Source organism: Cuculus canorus, chromosome 15 (assembly GCF_017976375.1).
Source record: "Cuculus canorus isolate bCucCan1 chromosome 15, bCucCan1.pri, whole genome shotgun sequence".
Lineage (NCBI taxonomy): Eukaryota > Metazoa > Chordata > Aves > Cuculiformes > Cuculidae > Cuculus > Cuculus canorus.
In genome coordinates, this window is record NC_071415.1 from 3,392,793 (window position 1) to 3,416,713 (window position 23,921).

General features: G+C 51.9%; 2 protein-coding genes across 3 annotated transcripts; both read left to right on the forward strand.

The window, feature by feature from the left end:
- The first annotated feature begins 3,600 nt into the window (after positions 1-3,600).
- On the forward strand, positions 3,601-12,380 carry AMDHD2 (amidohydrolase domain containing 2). Its single transcript, XM_054081036.1, has 11 exons — positions 3,601-4,704; positions 5,210-5,346; positions 6,027-6,166; positions 6,520-6,574; positions 6,987-7,199; positions 8,297-8,385; positions 8,733-8,877; positions 9,144-9,251; positions 9,964-10,032; positions 10,450-10,551; positions 10,926-12,380. The coding sequence occupies exons 1-11, from the start codon at positions 4,622-4,624 to the stop codon at positions 11,012-11,014; spliced, it is 1,230 nt and encodes a 409-aa protein (XP_053937011.1). The 5' UTR covers positions 3,601-4,621; the 3' UTR covers positions 11,015-12,380.
- Positions 12,381-13,370: 990 nt separating this feature from the next.
- On the forward strand, positions 13,371-23,740 carry C15H8orf33 (chromosome 15 C8orf33 homolog). Of its 2 annotated transcripts, XM_054080189.1 has the most exons (7): positions 13,371-13,423; positions 14,565-14,646; positions 16,904-17,038; positions 18,156-18,871; positions 20,746-20,833; positions 20,945-21,091; positions 21,228-23,740. In XM_054080189.1, the coding sequence occupies exons 1-7, from the start codon at positions 13,415-13,417 to the stop codon at positions 21,422-21,424; spliced, it is 1,374 nt and encodes a 457-aa protein (XP_053936164.1). In that variant the 5' UTR covers positions 13,371-13,414; the 3' UTR covers positions 21,425-23,740. The 2 variants fall into 2 exon arrangements, with proteins under 2 accessions (XP_053936164.1, XP_053936165.1); XM_054080190.1 differs by lacking the exons at positions 13,371-13,423; positions 14,565-14,646 and adding an exon at positions 13,783-14,509 and having other exon boundaries at positions 21,228-23,706.
- Positions 23,741-23,921: the final 181 nt, after the last annotated feature.

Genomic DNA, 23,921 nt, shown 5'->3' on the forward strand with positions numbered 1-23,921 from the left:
GGCAGCTCTGCAGCAGCACAGGGAAGCGTCCCTGTCCCTCGCCTGTGGATTCTGGCTGGGGAAGGGATGTCCTGCACAGACAATGCCTCCAGAGCTGGCTACCCTCTCTCTACCAGGGCACACTCCTACTGGTTTTTTTTTTCTCAAAGGCTGCAGGGGTTTTTGTACTTTTTTTTTCACTGCTCTGTCACAGAAGCATTTTTTGGCAGCAGGATTTTATCTGTGATTGATTGCCCAGGGACTGTCTGCTTGAGAGTCCTGGTTTGCAGAGAGGTGCAGTAACCTGGGAAAGTAAATAAGCTTAGGGGAAATAAAAAGTTAATTAAGAGAAACTGATCTCAGAAACTAAAGTGCAGGGTAACAGCAGATCGAATGAAAACAGCTTTCTCAGCAAACCTTGTTTCCCTCATAGTCTGACCACAGTGGGATTGATTTTAATGGCTTTTTGCTGTTTCTGTCCAGCCTTACTACATAAACCATCGCTGCTCCTCAAGTGGGAGTCACCTCTGTCTGACATAACAGGGCATGCCACCTCTGCTTTTAAATCATCTCTGCTCTGCAGCCATCAACCATCTTTTTCTCTTGATGTAATTAAATGAACCCAGAGTCAGTCTTCCCACTGGCACTTACCCTGGAGTGGGAATTTTCTGTCTCAGGGTCAAAGGATTGTGTCCTGAAAAGCTTCTCCATTTTTGTTCCCATGCACACTAATGAACACTGTTCCTTTTTTCTACAAGCCATGCTTTGTTTGGCTCCTGAGACAGTCACAGCTTTGCACCTCATGTCACCAAGTTTTGGTCACAGCCCCAGGGCACGCTGGAGACACACTGCCCCAGTCATGCGGTCTGTAGGGGCCACCCTGCAGAGTCCCAAGTGCGTCTGCAGACCGTGGACCAGTGCAAGTGGGAGCTGGGCTGCAGGAGGGTGGGATGGGGAAACTGAGGAGCCTCGCGTTTGCCATCTTCCTTTTGTTGAGAGGACGAGACATGCTCACTACAGGCTCCAGTCCTGGGTCCTCTGGATTTTCCCGGGAGTGATGTACTGGTGGCTGTTTCAGCCTCACACCTTTTAGGCGCTTTGAACTGTCCTGTCCACGCTGTTCCATCCGTGCTTTGCTCTGCCTTTGGGGGACCACGAAGGGGTGACCTCAAGGGACTAAGTACAATAATGACTACCTACAGCCAATGGCTCTGTCTAAGGCAAAGAAATCACTGATGTTCCCAAGATGGGCAGCGTGTTCCCAGCTCATCGATGCCAGCAGCCTCCCTTGCTCTTGGGTGCATTAGAACAATTTCTTAGACCTCTTTGAATGCACATGAAAAATTAGAAGCCAAGGCTATGTCTCCACGTACCCTTCATTTGGAAGCAGCGCCTGCCTGAGCCTACTTTGGGACACCCGGACCTTTCTTCATGGCTGTAGCATGCACCCCCCCTGTTTCTCCCAAGCACTGGTATAACTTCTCATGTTGCCAAGCGCTGAATCTAAGCGCTGAATCTGGGAATTGACCCAGATTAAAAATAACTCAACCTGAAGAAAAACATGTTCGCTAAAGAAAATGCCAGTGAAACTGCAGTGTGTGCTTTCCTCAGCCGATCCCTGGGGCAGGAGGGAGAGGGAATGCGCAATTGCTAGAGAAGGAGCTGCAATTACTGGTGACATAAGGCAAGGTTAATTGAATACTGGGAAATAAAAGAACATCCAAAGGAGTATGACTTAAGCAGGACAGCTACATGACACGAAGCTGAGCTGGGTAATGCACCTACAGCACTGATGAGGTGAATTTTCCTGCCTTTCATCTCGGCACAGGCTCCTCTGTACTTCCCAGCAGTGCAGAAGGAGGTCCAGGCCATTCTGCAGCATTATGATTCAGTGGTTTGCTTTGGGGCTCGCAGCCAGGGAGAAGGTTGGATCTCCCTGTGGCCAGAAGGTGAGTGATAGAGTGTCAGCAGGGTGGACAGTGGCAGGATCTGTCACAGGACATCATAGAATCATTGAATCATAGAATCATAGAATAGAATACCCTGAGTTGGAAGGGACCCGCAAAGACCATCAAGTCCAGCTCCTGTCCCTGCAAAGGACAGCCCCAACATTCACACTGTGGGGCTGAGGGCCTTGGCCAAACACTTCTGGAATATTGTCAGGCTTGGCACTGTAACTGCTTCCCTGGGAGCTGTTTGAGGGCTCCACCACCCTCTTGGGGAAGAACCTTCCCTAATATCCAACCTAAACCTTCACTGGCATCTTCCTGCCGTTCCCTTGGGTCCTGTCCTTGGTTGCCAGAGAGAAGAGCTCAGCGCCTGCTTCTCCTCCCCGTGTGAGGAAGCTGCAGAGTGCAATGAGGTCTCCCCTCAGTCTCCTCCAAGCTGAGCAGACTCAGTGACTCCATCTGCTCCTCACACTCTTCCCCTCCAAACCCTTCCCCAACTCTCTGTCCTCATCTGGACACTCTCCGGCATCTTTAGATCCTTTCTATTCTGTGGCCCCTGGTGCTCAAGATGAGGCTGCTGCAGTGCAGGGTGAAGTGGGACATTACTGTCTGCGAGGAGTAAGTGTTTGTGTTCTCTTGAACATCTCTTCCCCTGCAACTTGAAGGAGGAACAACACACAGTGACCAATATGATCAGAGTGAGGTAATTTATTCAATCTTTTGTTCTGGTTTTATACCTAACTAAGCTCTAATTAGTAATCGTGTTAATTGTTGATTGGTACAACATATCCTAACAACAGACAGTGATTGGTTACATTTTTCAAGTTGCACGTTTCCATGGAATCAAAACATTTTAATCGCAAAGTTACATTGTTAAATTACACATCTTGTTCCCATGCTTGGTTCTGGTTTTCTTGAGCCAGCTCCCTCATTCTCACGACACAGCAAAATTCCTCTGAAATTGCCTCAACCTTGAAGCCTTACACTAAGGCTTTGTTTCTAAACACTGATACTCAGCACTAGGATTGCTCACAGGATGGCCCCTTGATTTTAGCCACCCTTCATTCTCCTGCCAAGAGATGTTCCTGTCACCAGTCTGTTAGTGTGTGTGCTCCTATGGAAGTGCCCTACTTGGGATACAGGTGATGTGGGTGCTGTCTCTGCCTCTTGACAGCTGAATTCAGTGAGGCAGCGTGGCAGAGTGCTGTCCTCCCCGCAGAGCCCTCTGCTTGAAGCCACAAGGCTGCCGAAATGTTAGGGGCATTTCCCAGTCTACTGGTTTGGAGTCTCCTCGGCTTCAGCGGTATGAAGCCGCAAATCATTCCTGCCAATATCCTGCCGGATACCCCAGCTGTGAACAATTTTAGCCACGATGAGAAAAACCTGCCTGAAGCCTTCCCTAGCCTCAAATTCCCCTAACGGGACTGTGAATAATTTTCCTGGCCTCAATCAGCATCATTCCCAGCCTTCCGTTTTAGGGGTCTTTACTGGCATCCTGCTGACAGTGAGAGGCAACTTGTGCTGCAGACAAGCCTTGACAGCACGGAATGATCAGTACAGCATCAAACCTCATTAAAACTCAGTTCCTGGCCAGACAGGGACGTTATGTTCATGCACAATTACATTCCCCGTCATTTATCTTTCCTCAGGGTGATTCATCGCAAAGGTCCCATCAGCACCCTGCCTGGGAACAACCTGCAATGAGGCGTGGGACTCTGCGTAACTGTGGGACACCGAACAGGATGAGCACGAGAGCAGGAGCACTGGGTGGACAGTGCGGCACACAGCAGCCCTGCAGAGCAGAGAGGGCAGAGGGAAGTGGAAGTGTCTGCCAGCAGAACTGTAGGAGTAAATGCTTAGACTGTTGGTGACATTGGCTTTAGTCTAGACAGATTTCCACGCAGGTACAGGTTGCAAGAGGAGCGATTGGGATGAGATCTGAGGAAGAAATGTTTTGGTGTGAGGGTGGGGAGACCCTGGCCCAGGTTGCCCAGAGCAGTGGTGGCTGCCCCATCTCTGGAGGTGTTCAAGGCCAAATTGGATGGGGCTTGGAGCCCCTGATCCAGTGGGAGGTGTCCCTGCCTGTGGCAAGGGGTGGAACTGGATGGGCACTGAGGTCTCTTCCAGCCCAAACCATTCCATGGTTGTATGATGTTTCTTCCGCAAGGGCACACGCCGCGATCCCTGTGCCAGCGTCCCAACTCACTGAGGGCTGGAAGGTGCCAGGAGCTGCCCTGGCGCTGGCTGGTGGCTCCGAGTGGCTCCAGACCCCCGTGCTTGGAGTTGATGCCCGTGGTGGGGCAGGAGGTCAGAGGGGCACAGGGAGCCCTTGAGGAGGCGGTGGTGCACCTGCAGCTCTGAGACTAGCGCTGGAGCTCTGGGAAGCAGGCGTGCTTTGTCAGCCCAGGCAACACAAGGAGCAATCGCCATCGATCGCGTGTGGCGAGACCAGAGCTGGGGCAGAACGGGGGGCACTGGGGCATGTGCCCTCGCCCAGACAGCGACACTCCCCCCGCCAGATAGTGCAGACCTCCCCAAATGGCGTCTAGGGCTGTCACGTGGGGCGGGTGGGGAATCCCGCCCGTCAGCTGGGCGGGATCACGTGACCAGCCCGCGCTGCGCTGCGGGGCGCGATTGCCCCGGCCCGGCGCCCCCGCAGCCTCTGGGCCGCCCCGCCGCTCCGCCGCTTCACCATGCCGTCCAACAAATCCGTCTCGGACGCGCCCATCGTCCAGTTCACCAACTGCCGCATCCTACGAGGCCACCGGCTGCAACGGTGAGCGCGGGGGGAGCCGGGGCTGCCTGAGGTGCTGGGGGTGCTGGTGGCTACCGGGGGCACAGGGGGCTGCTGTGGGTACTGGTGGGTGCTGGGGGAACTGGTGGGTGCTGGCGGGCGCTGGTGGGCGCTGGGGGTGCCGGGGTACCAGGGATGCTGGGAATCCCCCTGGTCTCCCAGGCCATCAGCTGTCGGCTCTCACCCCCCCACACTCCCACTGCCCCTTGTCCCCCCTGCCAGCCCCGTGGCCGTCGCCGCCTGGTGTGAGGGGCAGCCTATGAAAACCCTGTTCGTCTGATGAGGCTGGAGGCCAGGCAGAGGGAGGGCTGCTTGTTGTAGGGCCGCTGGAAGAGCAGCTTTGCCCTTGCAGCCCTCAGGGAGCGCGTGGAGGAGGGTGCCAGTGGGATCTGCTTGTCTGGGCCACCGCTGTCCCTGGGGCCGTGGCTCCCGTGTGCTCCATCGCGGATGGCAGAGGAGCTCGGGGTGTGTGTAACTGTTCCTTCAGGGAGGACCTGTGGGTACGGGAGGGGAAGATCCTGAACCCGGAGAAACTATTCTTTGACGAGAAGGGCTCTGCTGACGTCCAGCTGGACTGTAAGAACAGCATCATCGCCCCAGGCTTCATCGATGTCCAGATCAACGGTACAGTGACACCGTGTGCACTTGCAGGGGTATGGGGGGTCCTGGGTTTGTCCATCCCAGGCCTTCATACCCTGCTGCACCTCTACTGCCTGTGACCAAGCGCATTCCAGCTGCTTGGAGAGGTGCTGATTGCCAAACTAACAATAAAGAACAAATCTCCCTGTGGATGCTGCTGCCCTGTATCTGACCCCTTTGTCTGGGTGGGGTTCCAGCACCGCTTTTCTCTTGGCCTTGTGTTTCTCAGCATTTTATCCTGTCCCTGCACTGGCCAGATGCCCTCCCTACCCTTTCCAGGATGCGGGATGGACATAGCAGGACTTTTCAAGCGAACAAACCCTACCTGCAGTCGCTCTTCCCTGAGGGTCAAGAGGGGCTTGTTGGAAGTCAGACCCTCTGACCCTCTCTTTAATGGGGAATCCTGAGATTTTGCCATGCATCAAAACAAAAAGGTGATGCTTGTAGAAGGCTGGGATGCTGTGGAGAAAAGCGCTCCAGGAGGACAGCATTGGTTGAGTTTGTTCTTGCGGAACCCCATGGAGAGCTCTGGTGGAGCCCCCTCTTCTAGTCTATGCTGTACACATTGAGCAGCTTGCTCTGTCATGCGAAATGTTTCTTTAGTGGTTTGGGAAAAAGTCCTCTGGGGAAGCTGCAGCTTCATCTCTGTTTTTTTCATGATGCAGGTGGCTTTGGGGTGGACTTCTCTCTGGCCACAGAGGACTTCAAATCAGGGATTGACCTTGTCAGTCAGAAAATCCTTTCCCATGGAGTGACCTCGTTCTGTCCCACCCTGGTGACCTCTCCTCCATCCGTGTACCACCAGGTAAGTGACCTTCTCCCTGTCTCATCTGCAGGGTGAGAAAGGCTGAGCCTGGTACCAAGATGGGCAAGGCTGGCTCTGCAGAGACTGGGGCAGCTGCCTTGTCAGAATAGCCGTAGGCATGAGGAACAGAAGAACTCCACCCATGGATTTCTTGCCCTTAACCTTTAGACTGCTGAGGCAGTGATGTCTCCCAGGCCAGCTTTGCACAATGGGACTTGCCCCTGGCTTTTTCTTTACCACCTGTGCTTGGCTGCTGGTCCCAAGTTGTGAAGCTGTGGAGCTCTCTGGGAAGCAAAGACCAGGTTTGTTTTGGCAGGTGCAGGGGGCTGTGTCTGACAAACCCCTTTCTCCAGGTTCTCCCTCAGATCAGTGTAAGGAATGGCGGAGCCCATGGAGCAGGCATCCTGGGTAAGTGGTTCTGTCCCTCCCTATCCTCTCTGGCGCCATTCTAGGAGGGTGACTGTCTTTTTCCTTGTTACAGGGAAAGAAGCTGCTGTAGGGGCAGCACAAGTGGGGCTGGAGCTCTCTTGATGGGAGAGCTGTGTAGGAGGGCACTCGCTTTCTCCCTCAGCCTGGCCGTGGTCTCTTGCCTTCATACAGAGCTGGTCCCACCCTTTTAGGCCCCATGGTTAATGACAGTGGAGTGGCTTGGCCTGACTCGTTGCCAGCACTGCATATTTTGCTGTGCTGCCCTCAGGGTTCCTTGAACCACACATTTTGCTGCAGAAGGATGACGAGAAGTTGACTGGAGCAGGGTAGATGCAGTGGTTTCCTTGGTGGGGAGAGGAAGGGTCATATCTTTGTGTTCTTGTTTGGGCAGGGGCCCATCTGGAAGGACCGTTCATCAGCAAGGAGAAGAAAGGGGCACACCCGGAGTGCTGCCTTCGCACCTTTGAAGCAGGTGCCTTCCAGGACCTGCTTGCCACCTATGGGTCCCTGGACTGTGTCCGGATCATCACCCTGGCCCCAGAGATGAAGAGGAGCAGTGAGGTGATCCAGGAACTCACCAAGCGGGGCATCTGTGTCTCGCTCGGTAAGGACTTGTGGGGGAGGAGGCTGGGGGAGGCTCTGTCTCCCAGTGCCACACAGCCAGGCCGCCCTTGCTTGACCTGTAGCATTTCTAATGGCTCAGTGTGACTGGACGGGGTGGGAATTCCTTTTACCTGGCCCACATGGAGATGGTAGACCTGTCACAAGTGGGAAACTTGCTTGATGCTACAATTCTGTCGCCTTTTGCAGAGTAAGGGCCAGATTTTGTATGGACTGAGGAACCCCTGTGTTTAACATGAGAGAGCAATTGGTGCTGTTCAAACGCAGGGAGGAACAGCAGTCAGATTTGATTAAAGATGTAATTGAGGGCTAACAACATGGAAGGGTTCAAACTCTGAAGTTCAGCTGTTTAGGCCTTGTTTGATAGGCGAAATAATTTTCCAAAGGTTACAGTTGAGTTTTGATAAGCATGTTTTTTAATGGGAAGGGCTGTACGAGACCTCTACCTCTGGTGCCCTTAGGCCGCTGACTTAAAACTGACTGCATTTTTCTCCTGTTTCCCAAACCTTTCTGTGCCATAGATCATTAAAGAAATACTTTTTTGGTTAAATAAAAAAATGGGGGGGAAGGGAATTGCTGAAGGTGAAATTAAACTGTAAGCGAGAAGGGCATTTACGCAGCAGAGCATCTCTTATCTGACAGCCACAGAAAGGCAGAATTTGCTCACAGAGCATTAGAGCTGCGCTCCATGTTGGGGAAAATGGAATTTTCCTTCTGGGTAGTTTCATCCCTCTATTCTTTCTTGGCCAAGTCCCCACTGCCTGTGCTCCCTTGACAGCTCTCTATAAAGCCTTTGACCATCTGAGGACAGTAGAACGGCGTGTCGTTGGACTTCTAGCCTAGCCTGAAATCAACTGTCTGAGAGCAAGGGAGTTTGTGATGTGATATGAATGATGAAGGTGTCCAGGCAGAACACCCACTGCCAGAGTCCCTGTGGTCACAGCCAGGGACTTCTGCAGTGTGGCTGTGCCTCAGACCTGAGCCCAGGCGCATCAGAGTCCTCATGGCAAAGCATCTTCACTCCTGTAGGGAAAAAAATGGAGAGATGGGCAGGGAAATGATGTGTTGGTCTGTCCCCAGGTCACTCAGTGGCAAATCTCTCCCAGGCTGAGGAGGCTGTGCAGCACGGCGCAACCTTCATCACTCACCTCTTCAACGCCATGCTGCCGGTGAGTAGCCGAGGGCCCTTGCCCTGTGCTGGTACCACTTTCTGTACTTTCTCTCCTGCTCCCCATAGCTGCAAATTGCCCCCAGCTTGTTTCGTATCAGGCTTCAGTACTGAGGCTTCAGCTCTGAACCTCTGGCTTCATATTCCTGCTGCCTGACCTAAAAGGGAGTCAAGGCTGTAGCAGATGCTTGAAATTTGAGGGAATGCTTAGATTCATCTGGTAAGGAAAGAGCAGCCAGCTGCCAGGCACTGCTTGCTAGAGAGGGCAGCTGTGTCCCCTGACAGGAAGGCTATGAGCCCACAAGTCCTGATGATGCTCCACAGCTTGTCCTCTCTCCCCACGGACAGTTCCATCATCGTGATCCTGGGATCGTGGGGCTGCTGACAAGTGACAGGATTCCTGCTGGGCGGAGAGTCTTCTATGGCATGATCTCTGATGGCATCCACACCAACCCTGCCGCCCTGCGGATTGCCCACCGAGCCCACCCCAAAGGTGAGCCAGGCCAGGCCCACATGGTGCCGCCAGACATCCCAAGCACTGCACCACCTCCCACAAAACACTTGCGCATGTGCTAGGGCTGCTTTCACTGCCTGGAAGAGGTCACAGCTGTGTGCTGACCCACCAGCCCTCTTCCTTTGGTCAGATGTGCCTTAGGGGTGCTTTGGCTCCTCTCTGGGAGGATCAGCATGGCGCAGTGCTTGGAGCTGCAGCAAGGTTAGTGGCAAAGCTAACACAGCCTCTTTCCATCCGTTGCTCAGGCCTGGTGTTGGTGACAGATGCAATTGCTGGCATGGGACTGGCACCAGGTCGGCACACGCTGGGTCAGCAGGTGGTGGAGATCGATGGGCTGAACACCTACATTGCGGGTAGGTGCCATCCTGCGAAATTGCTGGGGCAGCGCTGCTGCTCCTCTGCTCCTGGAGAGCTCGGCAGCCTTGCAGGGCTTGTTGGTTGGGCCACCAGCATGGGTTTTGGTGCCTGGCCGGTTAATGGCTCTGCAGTGACTTGGCCCTGGAAGAATGAGGCACTTTGTGAAGAGGGAGATTGCCCTGGCTTGGGGGAGGGAGGGAGAATCTCTCCATTTTTAACTGTCCACAACACCTTTGAACACCTTGCTGCCCAATGTCACAGATGCCAGAGGTTCCAATGGCGTCAGAAGAGACAGAGAAATCTCACAGATAACTGGTGTCCTTTGTCTTTACTGTAACACCATTACTTCTTGCAACTGACTTTTCCTAAACTGCAAGCAGTTGGAGACTGAAAAGATATTTTGGAGAAGGATCATTCCTTTTGCAGTTCCCTTCCTCTGTCTCTGGCAGCAGGTGCCTGTGTTGTGAGCTAGGGTTTCACTCCGTCCAGCTGGTCTCATAGTGGAGCTGCAGGGTGACATCCCAAAACCTCTCCCTGCACTGTGCGCACAGGCTCTCTGTCACTCGGCAGCTATGGCTGTGGGCCCTTCGAGTTGCTCCTTGTGTGGCCCAGGATTTCTACCCCTTTTGGTCATATTATGCTTTCCCACCGCTGCACTTCTTGCTCTGAGTTGTGGGACTGCTCAGGGCCATCCTGTTCCCCTCCCAGGCACAAAGACCCTGAGCGGCAGCGTGGCAACCATGGACACATGTGTGCGACACTTCCAAGAAGCCACAGGTGAGCCTTGTCCACAACATTGACTCAAGAAGAGGTCTCGCTCTTGCCAGCTGTGACTGCTCCAGCAGGGAGCTCTCACCTGAAACGGTGAGAAGGACTAGGATCAGTGGCACTGACCTCAGAGGAGCACCTTTTCAAGGGGAGATTTGATTTTAACTCATAGCACTAATGAGAGGTGAAGTCTCTTGCTCCTTTCTCACAAAGGTGAACAATTTTGCCCTCCCTTGACCCTAGATGTTCAGTTTTCTGTTTCCCACTGTCTCTGTAGGGATGTTTCCCTTCCCCGTCTCCATATGGCTGTGGTGAGGGTGTTCCCAAGCTTGGGTACCCTAGCCAGCTGCCTTAGCCAGGAGCGTTCGGGCCACTCTGGCAGAGGGGCTGTTTGCTGCCTTAATGCCTCCCCCTTCTCTGTCCAAGGGTGTTCGGGAGAGACTGCGTTGGAAGCAGCGTCTCTGCATCCTGCCCAGCTCCTGGGGATTGACCACAAAAAGGGGACACTAAATTATGACTCCGATGCAGGTACTGGTATGGGGACCACAGACTGAGGGCTCTCGGGTGCTGGAGCAAAGCAGGGGCTGTTACAAATGCATCTTCATCCCCTGCTTCAGTGGGAGCTGCAGGGAGACTCACTCTGCCTGGGATTTGCTCTGGGCTTTTGCTCCAGTGGTTTTTCCCTTGGATGCTGGTGGCATTCCGTCAGCCTTTTGGAGAGACACCACATCTCGGCCAAGCATGGAGCAAGAGCTGCCATAGCAAGGATGGCACCACACTGCTGTCCTGCTGCTGGGTCTGGGTGGGAAGAAGCTCTTTCCCAGGGAGCCCAGCTCCTTCCAGGCAGCTTCAGCCCCTCTGTTTCTCTGATGGCTGCTTCCTTTCTCTCTTGTCCGATGCAGATTTCGTGATGCTGAATGACAGTCTGTATGTACAAGCCACATACATCGCGGGAGAGGAAGTCTGGAGACAGGATGCGTTCGGCATGTGACACTGGGCTGTCCTGGTGCCCTTTGAGGCTCCCTGGCACCGTGGTTGCCAGCTTGGGTAACCACCCCACTTCTCTCTTCTTTAAATTCCTTCCTGCAACTCCCTTAAAGGAGCCTCATACCAAAGAGCTGTGTTTTCCAGCACAACCGCTGCTTCCAGTTACAGCCATGCCTGCAACAGATTTGTTGGTGCTCTGTTGGTGAGTGGGGAAAGCAGGCAGAGGTGCATTGGGGAGGACTATCCATCCCCAGAGTGACCTGAAGGACTGCACAGCTCTCCTGCATGGAGTCCCCAGACAGAGGTGCTTCCATCGCCGTCTTACAGCAGTGTGAAGGTGTCCCTGCCTTTGCGCTGTTTTATACAGCACACACTGACCTGCCTCGTGCCCAAGGCAGGCTCAAGCCATTTCTATTCCTCTGCCTGCTGTTTGCCTTGCTCCCGGGCAGCTGTGGCTGGTTAGACATCAGCTTCCACCAGCTCACCTCACAGCTCTCCACGTTAAAGGTACTAGTTGTGTCAGCAGCAGCTCAGGATCACATTCTGATCCCCAGGCATCCCACTGTTGTGCGTCGTCTGGAGTAAGGCTGTCATGGCTCGCTGGCTCAGTGCCGTTGTGGGCCAGAATCTGTGTGGGCTGAATCCTCAGGGCAGAGATCAAACCCAGGAAAAATGAGGCATTGCTCATCCTTTGTGCCTTTTCCTTGCGTTGGTGTTGAGTCCACAGCACGTGGTTTCGGCTGCAGACATGGACAGCATCCTGCCACAGAAAGTAATGTCCCTTTGTTCTATCTCAATGGGTTCTGCAGACTCTGTGCCCAGCCATACCTAGTGGAGCCTTTGCATCGTCTGATGGGTTTGTGCATTCCTCAGGCCATAGACAGGAAGCTTTTGCCTTAGGGAATGCATCTGGACTGGCAGTGATAGGCTCGCAGCCCTTGGACAGGCTCAGGGACCTGAGGGAGAGGAGAACTACAGTGGGATTATGCCTTTCAGTTACAGTTGATTGTGCTTGTTACTCCCATGCTCGTGATTTTCTTCTCCAATACTTGACTGTCAGATCTTCCTGGCACTGGACACTTCTAGGTGAAGACTGATGCTGATTTCAAAGCTACTGCAGTCACGAAAGCTTGGCAGTAAGTCTTGGGCCACTTCTGAGGAGCCTCAAACCACGAGGTGGTTTCCAGTAGTGAGGGGAGGGCTTAGGCAAGGGCTCCATCCTGGCAAGGGTAGAGGCAAAGCAGGAGCCTGGGCAGAATTGGCAGAAGTGTGCGGATTTTTCTGGTTTCTTTTTATAACCATTAACAGCAGCATTTGGAAGTGCTTTCCTAGCACTTGAAAGGTCTGCTGGAATAACTGGCAGGCCGGAAGGATTTTCCCCCCCTTTGGACATCAACCTGCCACCATCGGCAGAAGCCGTGAACTCCATGATCCAATGCATTTGATGGAGACAGTAAACACGGTGTGTGAGCTGGGACGTGCGATGGCATCAGGAACCTTGGCAGGGACACTTCTGGCTGCGGCTGGGAGAATCCAAGAGAAAATGCATCTGAAACAAGGGATCTGACTGATTTTTATTTACAAAATTAAATAATTTAAAGGAAATCTGAAATACAATGTGATGGGGCATTTGTCCAGAGCTCTATTTGACCCTTCTGTCTGCCAGATGAATGTGGGTGGTGTCTGGGACCAGGACCGGGCTGCTGGTGAGGAGGGTGCTCCTGGGGGTGGAGGAGGCCAGGAGGGAGGCAGGAGGATGGTGATGTGTGCTCACAGCCCATAAACAAGCCATGTCCTAGCTTGCATCCAGAGCAGTGGGACCAGCAGGGAGGGAGGGGATTCTGCCCCTCTGCTCCGCTCTGGTGAGACCCCACCCGGAGCCCTGTGTCCAGTTCTGGAGTCCTCAGCACAGGGAGGCCACAGAGCTGTGGGAGTGAGTGCAGAGGAAGCCACGGAGATGATCTGCGGGCTGAAGAACCTCTGCTGTGAGGCCAGGCTGAGAGAGTTGGGGTTGTTCAGCCTGGAGAAGAATCTGGGGAGACTGTAGCTTCCAGTACAGAAAAGGGCTTCAGGAAAGCTGGGGTGGGATTCTTGATCAAGGAGTGCAGGGAGGGGACGAGGGGGAACGGGTTTCATCTGAAAGAGGGGAGAGTGAGATGAGATCTTGGGAAGAAATGTTTTTGTGTGAGGGTGGGGAGGCCCTGGTCCAGGTTGCCCAGAGCAGTGGTGGCTGCCCCATCCCTGAAGGTGTTCAGGGCCAGGTCGGATGGGGCTCTGAGGACCCTGATCCCGCGGGAGGTGCCCCTCCCCGTGGCAGGGGGTGGGACTGGATGAGCTTCGAGGTCCCCTCCGCCCTCCCGGATAGCTCAGGGCTCCCGGCGTCCCCGCCCCTTCCTGCGGCGGCATGGAGCGGGTGAGTCCTGCCGGCTCCCCTCCCTCTCCACCTCTTTCCCTCCCATTTCTTCTCTCCTTTCCTCCCCTTCTCCCCTCTCCCTACCTCCTCCCTCTCTTTTCCTTCTCCCCTTTTCCTCTCCCCCCTTAACCCCCTTTTTCTCCCTCTCCCCCCCTTTCCTCTGCCCCCCTCTTTCCAAGCTGGAATCTCCGCGCTGGTCTCCCGGAGCACTTGTGGGTGGCGTTGAGCTCAGTTCTGTGACACAGGGTGCTGTGAGATGGGTGGGTATTGAGTAAGCATCAGGAAAAAGGAGGGCTCTTCCATCTGGGGCCTTCGAAACGAGAGGAGGATCCTCCTAAAATGGGGAAAGAAGGTCACAGGCGGGGATCGTTCTGGCAGCGTGCATGCCGATGGTTTGGGGTGGCGGTTATTTACTCTGAACTTACAGAGATGTATTCTATTTCTTGAAAAACTCATTCGTGTTAATCACCTTTCCCAATACTAAGTGGAACAAGCATCCTCCCTCGCGCATGCTCCCCACACACCGTTACTGAGCCTGAGCTCTGCAGAGCAGCCCCCGCCCTGTTCCATTGGCATCCAGCCCCCTTTGAAGTACCTACATAAGGTTTGAAGTCGTGATTATCCTGACCTCTGCCTTTTTCGGCTCCTGAAGCAGTGGCCAGATGCTGATTTTCCGCAGTCTTCAATGCCTTTTTACCTTTGTTCTATTCTTCAAATATCACAGAACTGTTCTCTAGTTCCTAGGATTAGATTAGATATTAGCATGGACTCTATGCAGTAGCTCATAGTGGTTTGCTCAGGGTTAGAACAAGGAGAAGAGAGAAAGCAAACAGGCTGTGGGATGCCAGGGGTGGGTGACTGCGAGTGAGTTTGTCTCTAATTTTTGTCACAATGAGGACTCATGTGATGGCCTCCCAACAGGGAACTGCAGGGCCTGTGTCCTGCCCGGTGCTGTTTTGATTTGTGGTACAACTGGAGCCGTTGTACAACGCACCTCAGTTGTACCTCCAGAAAAGGGGTTTCTGACCCACTGGTCTGATCTCCCACTTGAGAGAGGAGAGAACTTTGGAAAACTCAGTTTTGCAGGTGAGATATATGTGCTTCTTTTAAACATTGTGCTTTCCCCCATCCTGTGTCCAAGGTTCCCCGAGGCACGTTTGAAGATGAGCTGGAGTGGTGCATTTTGCAGCTGGAGACAAATCTCCTGCCAACCCCAAACCAAGGTACATTGCCTCACTCACACTCCACAGCCATATACCAGCCTCTGTTCTCATTTAGCAGACCTGGGCATTTTTGTTTCTTCTCTCCCGTATTTCCTACCTTTATGCTGCATATGATTTGTTCTGACTACAAAACAACATGTCTGTGCATCTGGCCCCTGGGTGCCAGTAGGTTTATCTTTGTGAAGCCTATTCCTCACTGTTCTTGTTCCAAGGAGAAATCACGTGAAAGATGAGTGTGTGCAGATGCATCTGGGAAGGTAGCAGGGATCGGCACGTGCCCACACACCCTGCTTGGGTGCCGGACCATTTTGTCACACCCGTGTGTCATGCACGGTCCCTATTTTCCAGCAGCAGGAGGGGAAAGCTGCTTCTGGAGGGAAGCAGGAGCTGAGCGCAGTGAGAAGGCAAGGAGAGGCCACACTGTGGACAGAAAAAGACCCGCTGGCACAGTACCTGACCCTGACCCAGGAGACCAAAGCTGCCAATGGCAACCAGGCACTACCTGGAGCCTGGATTGCTGGAGTAGTGTGTGACAATGAGGCAGATTGAAGCTTTACCCAGGAATTCAAGTCTGTGGGTCAGGATCAAGGTCTGGGTTGACGAGGAAACTGCCTGCAGCGGTACTCTGCATGAGATCCTCAGGTTAAGCTGACTCCCAGTGAGGAGGGGAGACTTTCCCTTGAAGCTTTTTCTAGCTCTTTCTTTGTCACAGCTCTTGTTAGCAATCAGGCCTTGAATGCAGCCAGCGAAAACGCTTTAAGTAGGAGCCAGTGTGTGCTCAGGACACTGACAACCAGGTGCTATGAAGATACATCACATTTTTTTGGGTGGCTACAGCTCCACCGTGGCATTTCTGCCTCACAGTTGTGTGCCACTGCTCTGTTCCTAGCATGAGACTCTCAGAGTGGAATCTGCAAGATACACCTTGTTTGGACAGTCCTGGAGTGATGCGCTGCAGCCAAGAAAGATGGCCATGTGGCCCTTCCAAAATACTAGTCAAGGAAGTTAAACTTTTTTGTGACTTGAACAGTGCAAGACAAACACTAGAAGCCTGTGCCTGTCCAGCTTTCCCAGGCTAAGGTATTTGGGGAGCGCTGCCACAGAAGGACAACGATACTTTGAGAGAATTTGCTCTGACAGAAAGAACTGGGATGGGCATTATGGTCAGGCCAGTTTGTGTGAGAGTGAAGCAAGAGCCTTGCTTTTCAGGGTGTGCGCACTACACAGTCATATTTGTTGACTCACCAAGCCTGGATTTGGCTGTTGGTGTTGGGAAGGGTTGTTAAGCCTTGCGTAGCTTCTGTGCCATTAGGAGTGCACTTACTGCAGTGTGGGGTTCTTACCATATCTAATGAGCAGCTTCTTCTAGAAGCACTTGGAGTTTCCTTATCATAGAATCATGGAATGGTTTGAGTTGGAAGGGACCTTAAAGATCATCTAATTCCAACCCCCCTGCCATGGGCAGGAACACCTCCCAGTAGATCAGGCTGCTCAAAGCCCCATCCAACCTGGCCTTGAACACCTCCAGGGATGGGGCAGCCACCACCTCTCTGGGCAACGTGGGCCAGGGCTTCACCACCCTCATCATGAAGAAATTCCACCTTATGTCTAATCTAAATTTGCCCCTCTCCAATTTGTAGTCATTCCTTGTCCTATCACTTTATAAAAAGTCCTTTATAAAAAGTCCCTCCTCAGCTTTTCTGTAGCCTCTTCAGGTACTGGAGGGTCACTATAAGGTCTCCTCAGAGCCTTCTCCAAGCTGAACAACCCCAACTCTTTCAGCCTGTCCTGTATGGGAGGTGCTCCAGCTCTCCGATCGTCCTTGTAGCACTCGTCTAGACTTGTTTCAACAGCTCTATGTCCTTCTTATGTTGAGGATTCCAGAACTGGACGCAATACTCGAGAGGAGGTCTCACAAGAGAGGAGTAGAGGGGCAGAATCCCCTCCCTCGCTGTGCTGGCCATGCTTCTTTTGATGCAGCCCAGGACACGGTTGGTTTCTGGGCTGCAAGTGCACATTGCCGGCTCATGTCAAGCTTCTTGTCAATCAGCACCCCAAGTCCTTTTCAGGGCTGCTCTCAATCACATCATCCCCCATCCTGTATTGAGATTGTGACTGAATGCCAGTCATGGATTAGTCAGAGGTGGTCTGAATACGGGGCCATTCAGAGGAGAGCCCATCACCAGCATTTCCCAGTGTGGTCTCTGGGGCCCATTGTAACCTGACTCTTGTCTCTTGGTCTTTTTCTGGAGAACAGCAGAGACACAGCGCATCCTCGAGGTCCTGCGCTCCCCTGAGACTCCTTTTGTGAAGAAGCAGCAAGTAATGAACCGTGTGCTTGGGGATTATCATCTCAAGATGGCTGAGGATCAGAAGAGCGTGGACAATGCAGGTGAGCTTGAACTGCTCCTTCAGGGAATGCTGATATTTGGTTCTTTTCTGTCCCTTACTAGGACCAGTGGTGTTTAATACCTTCGTCAATGATATTGACAGCAAGATCAAGTGCACTCTCACCAAGTTTGTAGATGACATCAAGCTGAGTGGTGCAGTTGTCAGATCAGAAGGAAGGGCTGTCATCCAGAGGGACCAAGACAAGCTGGAGAAGGGGATCTGTGTTAACCTCATGAGGTTCAGCAAGCCAAGTGCAAGGTCCTACACCTGGGTCAAGGCAATCCACAATTTCAATACAGGGTGGGGGATGACTTGATTGAGATCAGCCCTGAGGAGAAGGACTTGGGGTGCTGGGGGAGGAGAAGCTCAACATGATCTGGCAGTGTGTGCTTGCAGCCCAGAAACTAGCCGTGTCTTGGGCTGCATCCAAAGCAGTGGGATCAGCTGGGACAGGGAGGGGATTCTGCCCCTCTGCTCTGCTCTGGTGAGACCTCATCTGTAGCCCTGCCAACATAAGAAGGATATGGAACTGTTGGAACAGGTCCAGAGCAGGCCACGGAGGTGGTCAGAGGGCTGGAGCACCTCCAATGTAAGGACAGGCTGAGAGAGTTGGGATTGTTCAGCCTGGAGAACAGCTGTGGGGAGTCCTTAGAGCAGCTTCCAGTACTTAAAGGGGCTCCAGGAAAGCTGGGGAGGGACTTTTAAAAAGGGCATGGGGTGACAGGATGAGAGGAAATGGCTTTACATTGGAGAGGGGAAAATTTAGATTAGGCATTAGGAAGAAATTCTTCACAATGAGGGTGGTGAGGCCCTGGCCCAAGTTGCCCAGAGAAGTGGTGGCTGCCCCATCTCCGGAGGTGTCCAAGGCCAGGTTGGATGAGCTTTGAGCCTCCTGATCCAGTGGGAGGTGTCCCTGCCCATGGCAGGGGGTGGAACTGGATGGGCTTTGAGGTCCCTTCCAACCCAAACCATTCCATGATTCTATGATTTTTCACATTGCAGCAGGTGGTGGGATGGCCTCTCTGGCAGTGCCTTTCAGAGGGAGCTGCAGCAGCAGCAGCATCCCCGTGGCAGGAATCTGGCGCAGTGATAGAAACATTATTCTTTGTCTTGTCCAGATGTGAAACCTGGGGATGTGGAAGTGCAGCAAAGCAACGGGCAGGCTTCAGATGGGAAACGATCCAACTACATCTTTGAGGCAAAGCCGGAGTGGTTCACGTCACCTGACAACAGCTTCCGATTTGATTTTCCACTTCCTGAGATTGACCTGGAAGCAACTGTCCCAGCTTTGGAAGCAGTCCCTGGTGGCAGAGGTGTTGAGCAGGCACCAACCAGTGCAGGAGCCACTGAGCAGAACAACTGGAATGGAGCCTTGAGTTTTGCTGCCTCTGGACAAGAATCCAAGTTTGCTTTCAACTTTGCCATCCCAGATGAAGACCATCCTCTGGTTCCGTTAGTTCCAACAAGCCAGCATATAAAACACACAGCAAATCGTGAAGTGCTGGGCAGTTTACTGCCTACGGAATCAGCAGGCGTGCCACAGATTTCAGCTGTGCTGAAGCCTGAGGTGACTGAAACTGTGGGAAGTGTGCCCAAAGAGGATGGAAGCCTTGTCATGCTAAAGATCCCCCAGCCAGAGACTGCTCCTGGAGGTGAGACGGTGACAGAGAAACCAGCAGCAGATGGAGCTGCCCAGAAGAAGAAAAAGAAGAAGAAACAAAAACCATCTGTCAGTAAAAAGGAGACAGAAGAAACTGAGATCAACAGGAAGGCAAAGGCAGAAACTAACAGATGTCAAAATAAAGATGCTTCCCACCAGGATGAGACCTCTCAGGTATTTAAATATTGATGGGATCCCACAATTTATAAACCCTTGAGCAAAAAAGCTTTATCTTTCCGCTGTTTAGCAGTTAGCATACAGGCTTGAAGTCAGAGCTGAAATAAGAGCATTGCTGCTTATTTCTTACAGTAGCTCTCTGCTTTCTCTGCCAGCTGAGGAACCTCACTAGCGGTAAGGAAGTTAATGCTCCTTCAGTGTCTGCTTCAAACGCGTTCTGAAGCTTCTCATGTTCACACTTGTGGTGGCTGATGCTTGGAAGCTGCGGCTGCGTTTTCTTAAAACAACAGAAATATCAAACGGAGGTGACTGCTCCATCACTGCTGAGCTGGTGCTGCGCATGCTGAGCCAGCCCTGTGCCCTCACTGTGCGGTACCGGGTTGGGAGAGTTGCTCACAGAACACGGAGAGCATGGCTGGGTACAGAGCTGGTGTCACCACGGCTGTGGCAGGATGCACTGCAAAGCCTGGGACTGCTTCCCACTGGAAGGCACGGCCCAGAAACTGACTGAAGGTGTGTGGATACACTGTTAAGGCACACCCCGACTATTGTAACGTTCTGCTAAGGCCCAGGTCTTCATTTTATTTTTCTTCTCAGCACTAGCATGGTTCTCATTAACAAATGATGCCAGCTGAGCAATCCTGAAACACAGAATCACAAAATCCTGCTTTTGGTGCTATTCTACACTGAATTCACACTGAGCATTCCCTGCTGCTTGAAGTGTTCCGCCAAGGCACTGCTTCCCCAGCAGCCCTGCCAATAAACATTGCCGAGTATCAGAAAGGCAGCCAGATTTGAAGGTGATTTAAAGAGCCCTTCTAGTCTGTTAGAAGGAAGAGCAAGAGACAGCTTGAGGGCTTTTGTGTTTACACGTGCATAATTATTAGGAATTGCTTCAGCCCCAGGCTGCAGCCCTGTTTCTTTCTCCCTTCCACTTCTCAGTTAGGCAGCTGGCTTTGCTTGGTGGGACTTGCCTTCTCCTATCTTTGTGGGCTTCAGCTCCCTTCTCCTCTTGCATTTCTGTTGAGCCAGCTTGCAAGAGCTGAGACACCAGGACTCGGCTTCTGCCTTAGTCTGTTGTTTGCTTTTGGATTTTGGGCAGGCTTGGGGGTAGGGTTTTGTTGTTGATGCTTATTCCTCACACCTGTAAATTGATTTGACACGTTCTTTGAGAAGAAAGGCTCTGGACAGCTTTCCAGAAAAATGGCATCATCTGAATGGCAGACAAATATTAAATCCATCAAATAGAGGCAGTGAGTTACAAATAAACATTTGTTCAGTGCTTTAAATTTATCTGTTGAAAAGCACTGTAGGGAAAATGTTGTGCAGTCTATAAAGTGGTCACCAGAACATGAAATTTGGAATAGTCCTGACTTCATACACATGCCTTTTCTCCTGTGTGCAGCTGCTGCTCTACTTTTTGGATGACGTATTTGGACTTGAGAGAATAGGGCTTGTTCAGCCTGGAGAAGAGAAGGCGATGGGAAGACCTTAGAGCAGCTTGCAGTACTGAAAGGGGCTCCAGGAAAGCTGGAGAGGGGCTCTTGATCTGAGAGTGCAGGGATAGGACAAGGGGGAATGGTTTTCCACTGAAAGAGGGGAGATTGAGATGAGATCTTGGGAAGAAATGTTTTTGTGTGAGGGTGGGGAGGCCCTGGCCCAGGTTGTCCAGAGCAGTTGTGGCTGCCCCATCCCTGGAGGTGCTGAAGGCCAGGTTGGATGGGGCTTTGAGCCCCCTGATCCAGTGGGAGGTGTCCCTGCTGATGGCAGGGGTTTTGGGCTTTGGATAGGCTTTGAGGTCCCTTCCAGCCCAAACCGTTCTGTGATTCTCTGATTTCATTATCCTCCCTCTGCTCCTTGTTGCATCGCAGTCGGATGAGCAGCTGCAGAAAGAGGTGGACTGGTGTGTGGAACAGCTGGAACTTGGCCTGAAGATGCAAAAGTCCACTCCAAAGCAGAGTAAGTACTCCAGTAAATGAGAACTTTCCCCTGTGGGAAGGGCTAGCAAGCGGGCAGGAGCAGAGCAGGTGGGAACCCACTCTGCATTGTGTCGCATTTGCGCTGCTTCAGCCGAGGAGGCTCTCCGTGCGATCAAGACGCTGCGCAATGACAAGGCTCCACTGGTGAAGAAGCGTCAGGTTATGAGAGCCATCTTTGGAGACTACAGGAAGAAGATGGAGGAGGAGCGGTGCAAAGAGCTGAAGCTCATGGAAGCAGGTAGGAGAACTTTGCATGCTGAAGGAAAAGAATGAGAAATGGTTTTGCTCCTGCCCTCCCTATTGCTTTATAGAGTTGGGGCTTACTATATGAGATGACTGAACATCTCTGATTGCTCTTTTCTCCTGTCTGTAAGCTGCAAAATCTGCCAGGATCATGGAAGTGAAGGGAAACGCCCGCAACAAGAACTGTCGATTCTTCCGGAAGCGCTCAGGAGCTTGCAGGACAAGCCACAGCTCAGCAGAAACCCCGTCAGAGTCACCCAGGACACTTACCACAGACTCATTCCAATTTCCAACTTCCCGAGAAGAGTTTTACTTTAATTTCTTTTAGGAAAGTCTTTTAGACTAAAACTGTGGCTAAGTGCTGTACCAAGTCCACAAACTTCAGAATGATGGAAGGATGCTGTGCAGCAGCGAATGTTATGCAAGAATCTCTCTGTATTTCCTAAAGAAATGATCCTATTTCGTTGTGCCTTATCTAGAGGTGTAAAACATTTGCCTACTGCACACATGACCCCAGGACTCTTCTGTATAATGGCACAGAGTCTGGAAGGATCTGCTTTTCTTCCTGTAGAATTGGCATGAACCTAAGAATCTGTCTTTTGTACTGGAAGATTTTCCAATTCTCCTATTGCTTTTCTAGCAGTGGGGGCAGTGATGCACACAAGATGGTATGGTTTGTAATAAAGATTCAGCAGTGTACACAGGGTGGATAATCGCATGCTGCCACTCCACAAGGCTGTGTGAATGCAGCTTGTGGTGTCAGGAAAGCACCAGGTGGTGTGTCCATCACTGCCCGCTACAGAGGACGAGGCCAGGGTCTTGGAGGCAAATGAGTGGGAACTATCCTGCTCATACATCTCAAATCGACAGGGATGAATTCAGAAGAGAACTGCAATTGCTGATTTAAGCTGGCTGAGGGATGTAAGGACAATTGTTTCCAGACAGGGAAAGATTTTTGTTGCTGAAGCCTGGGTTCTGGCCTGCTAGGAAGAATGTACAATCAGTTCTTAAGTTTCATAGAGTCGTAGAATCATAGAATTGCTTGGTTGGAAAAGATCCTTGAGATCAGAGTTGAACTGTCCCTGTCCACCACTAAACCAGATCATCTGCTTGTCTTTTCAATCCCTTCAGGGATGGGGACTCCACCACCTCCTGGGCAGCCTCTGCCAGTGCCCAAGAACCCTTTCAGTGAAGAAATATTTCCTAATGTCCAAGCTGAACCTCTCCTGGTGCAACTTGAGGACATTTCCTCTCATCCTGTCGCCTGTCACTTGGGAAAAGAGACCAACACTGACCTCGCTCCAACCTCCTTTCAGCCAGTTGTAGATAGTGATGAGGTCTCCCCACGGCCTCCTTTTCTTTAGGCTAAACAGCTCCAGGTCCCTCAGCTGCTCTCACAACCCCTGGGCTCCAGACCCTTCCCCAGCTCCGTTCTCTTCTCTGGATGCGTTTCAGCCTCTCGATGTCCTTCTTATCATGAGGGGCCCAAAACTGAACCCAGGATTTGAGGTGCAGCCTCACCAGTGGTGAGTGCAAGGGGACAATCCCTTCCCTGCTCCTGCTGGCCACCCCATGGCTGATCCAAGCCAGGATGTTCTTGGCCTTCTTAGCCACCACTGGCTCATATTCAGTTCTGGTCAACCAACACCTCCAGGTCCTTCTCTGCCAGGTAGCTTTCCAACAGCTTCTTCCCAGACCTGGAGGGCTGCATGGGCTTTTTTTGTCCCAAGTGCAGGACCCGGCAATTGAACTTGTTGAACCTCGTCCTGTTGGCCTCAGCCCAGTGCTCCAGCCTGTTCACATCTGTCTGCAGAGCTTCCCTACCCTCCAAGCAGATCAACACTTCCTCTCAGTTTAGTGTTGTCTGCAAACTGATTGAGGGTGCATTTGATCCCCTCAACCAGGTCATTGGTAAAGTTATTGAACAGAATTAGACCCAGCACTGAGCCCTGGCTACCGCCTCCCACCATTCTTTGGGCCCAGCCATCGAGCCACTTTTCCGCCCAGCAGAGGGTGCGGCTCTCCAGGCCAGTGGTGGCTAGTTTCTCAAGTAGGATACTGTGAGAAACTGTATCAAAGGCTTTACTAAAGTCCAGGTACACCACATCCACGGCCTTTCCCTTATCCATCAAGTGGGTCACCTTGTCATAGAAGGAGATCAAGTTAGTTTGGCAGGACCTGCCTTTCATAAACCCATGCTGATGGGTTTATGATCACCCTGTTGTCCTGCATGTGCTGTGTGATAGCACTCAAGATGACCTGCTGCATGACCTTCCCTGGCACCGAGGTCAGGCTGATTCTGTGACTTCAAAAAGTTGATGTTTGCTACAAAAATTTTGTTTTCATTACCAAGCTCTGATGCAGTCGTTTGCATTTGTCAGGATACTTCTTGTTTGTTTGAAATATTTTAAAGAATGCCTGTCAAGGCATATGGAGAAACTGAACCTGGGTACCAGATAAGGAGAAACATGCAGAAAAGGCTTTAAGTTGCCTGGAAATCAATAGGTTAAAACTGGAAATCTATAGGTTGTAGCAGAAGACTGATATACTTGCCAGGGAGCATCGTTACATTGACTGTGTGGAATAACACTGTTGGGTGGGGTTTGGGTTTCCAAGATTTAATATTAAACATAAAAGGCTGGGTTGGTATCAAACTTTTAGTGTTTTCGTGGTGTTTATTAAGATTAAAGAGCATCTTCTAAACAACCTTGCACTCCCAACCTGTGCCTTTGATGCAGAACAGAGCTGGGAAATAGATATTTTTTACCCTTATCTTGTTTCAGGTAATGCCAGAGTTGTCTAAATGTTATAAAATCATAGAATGG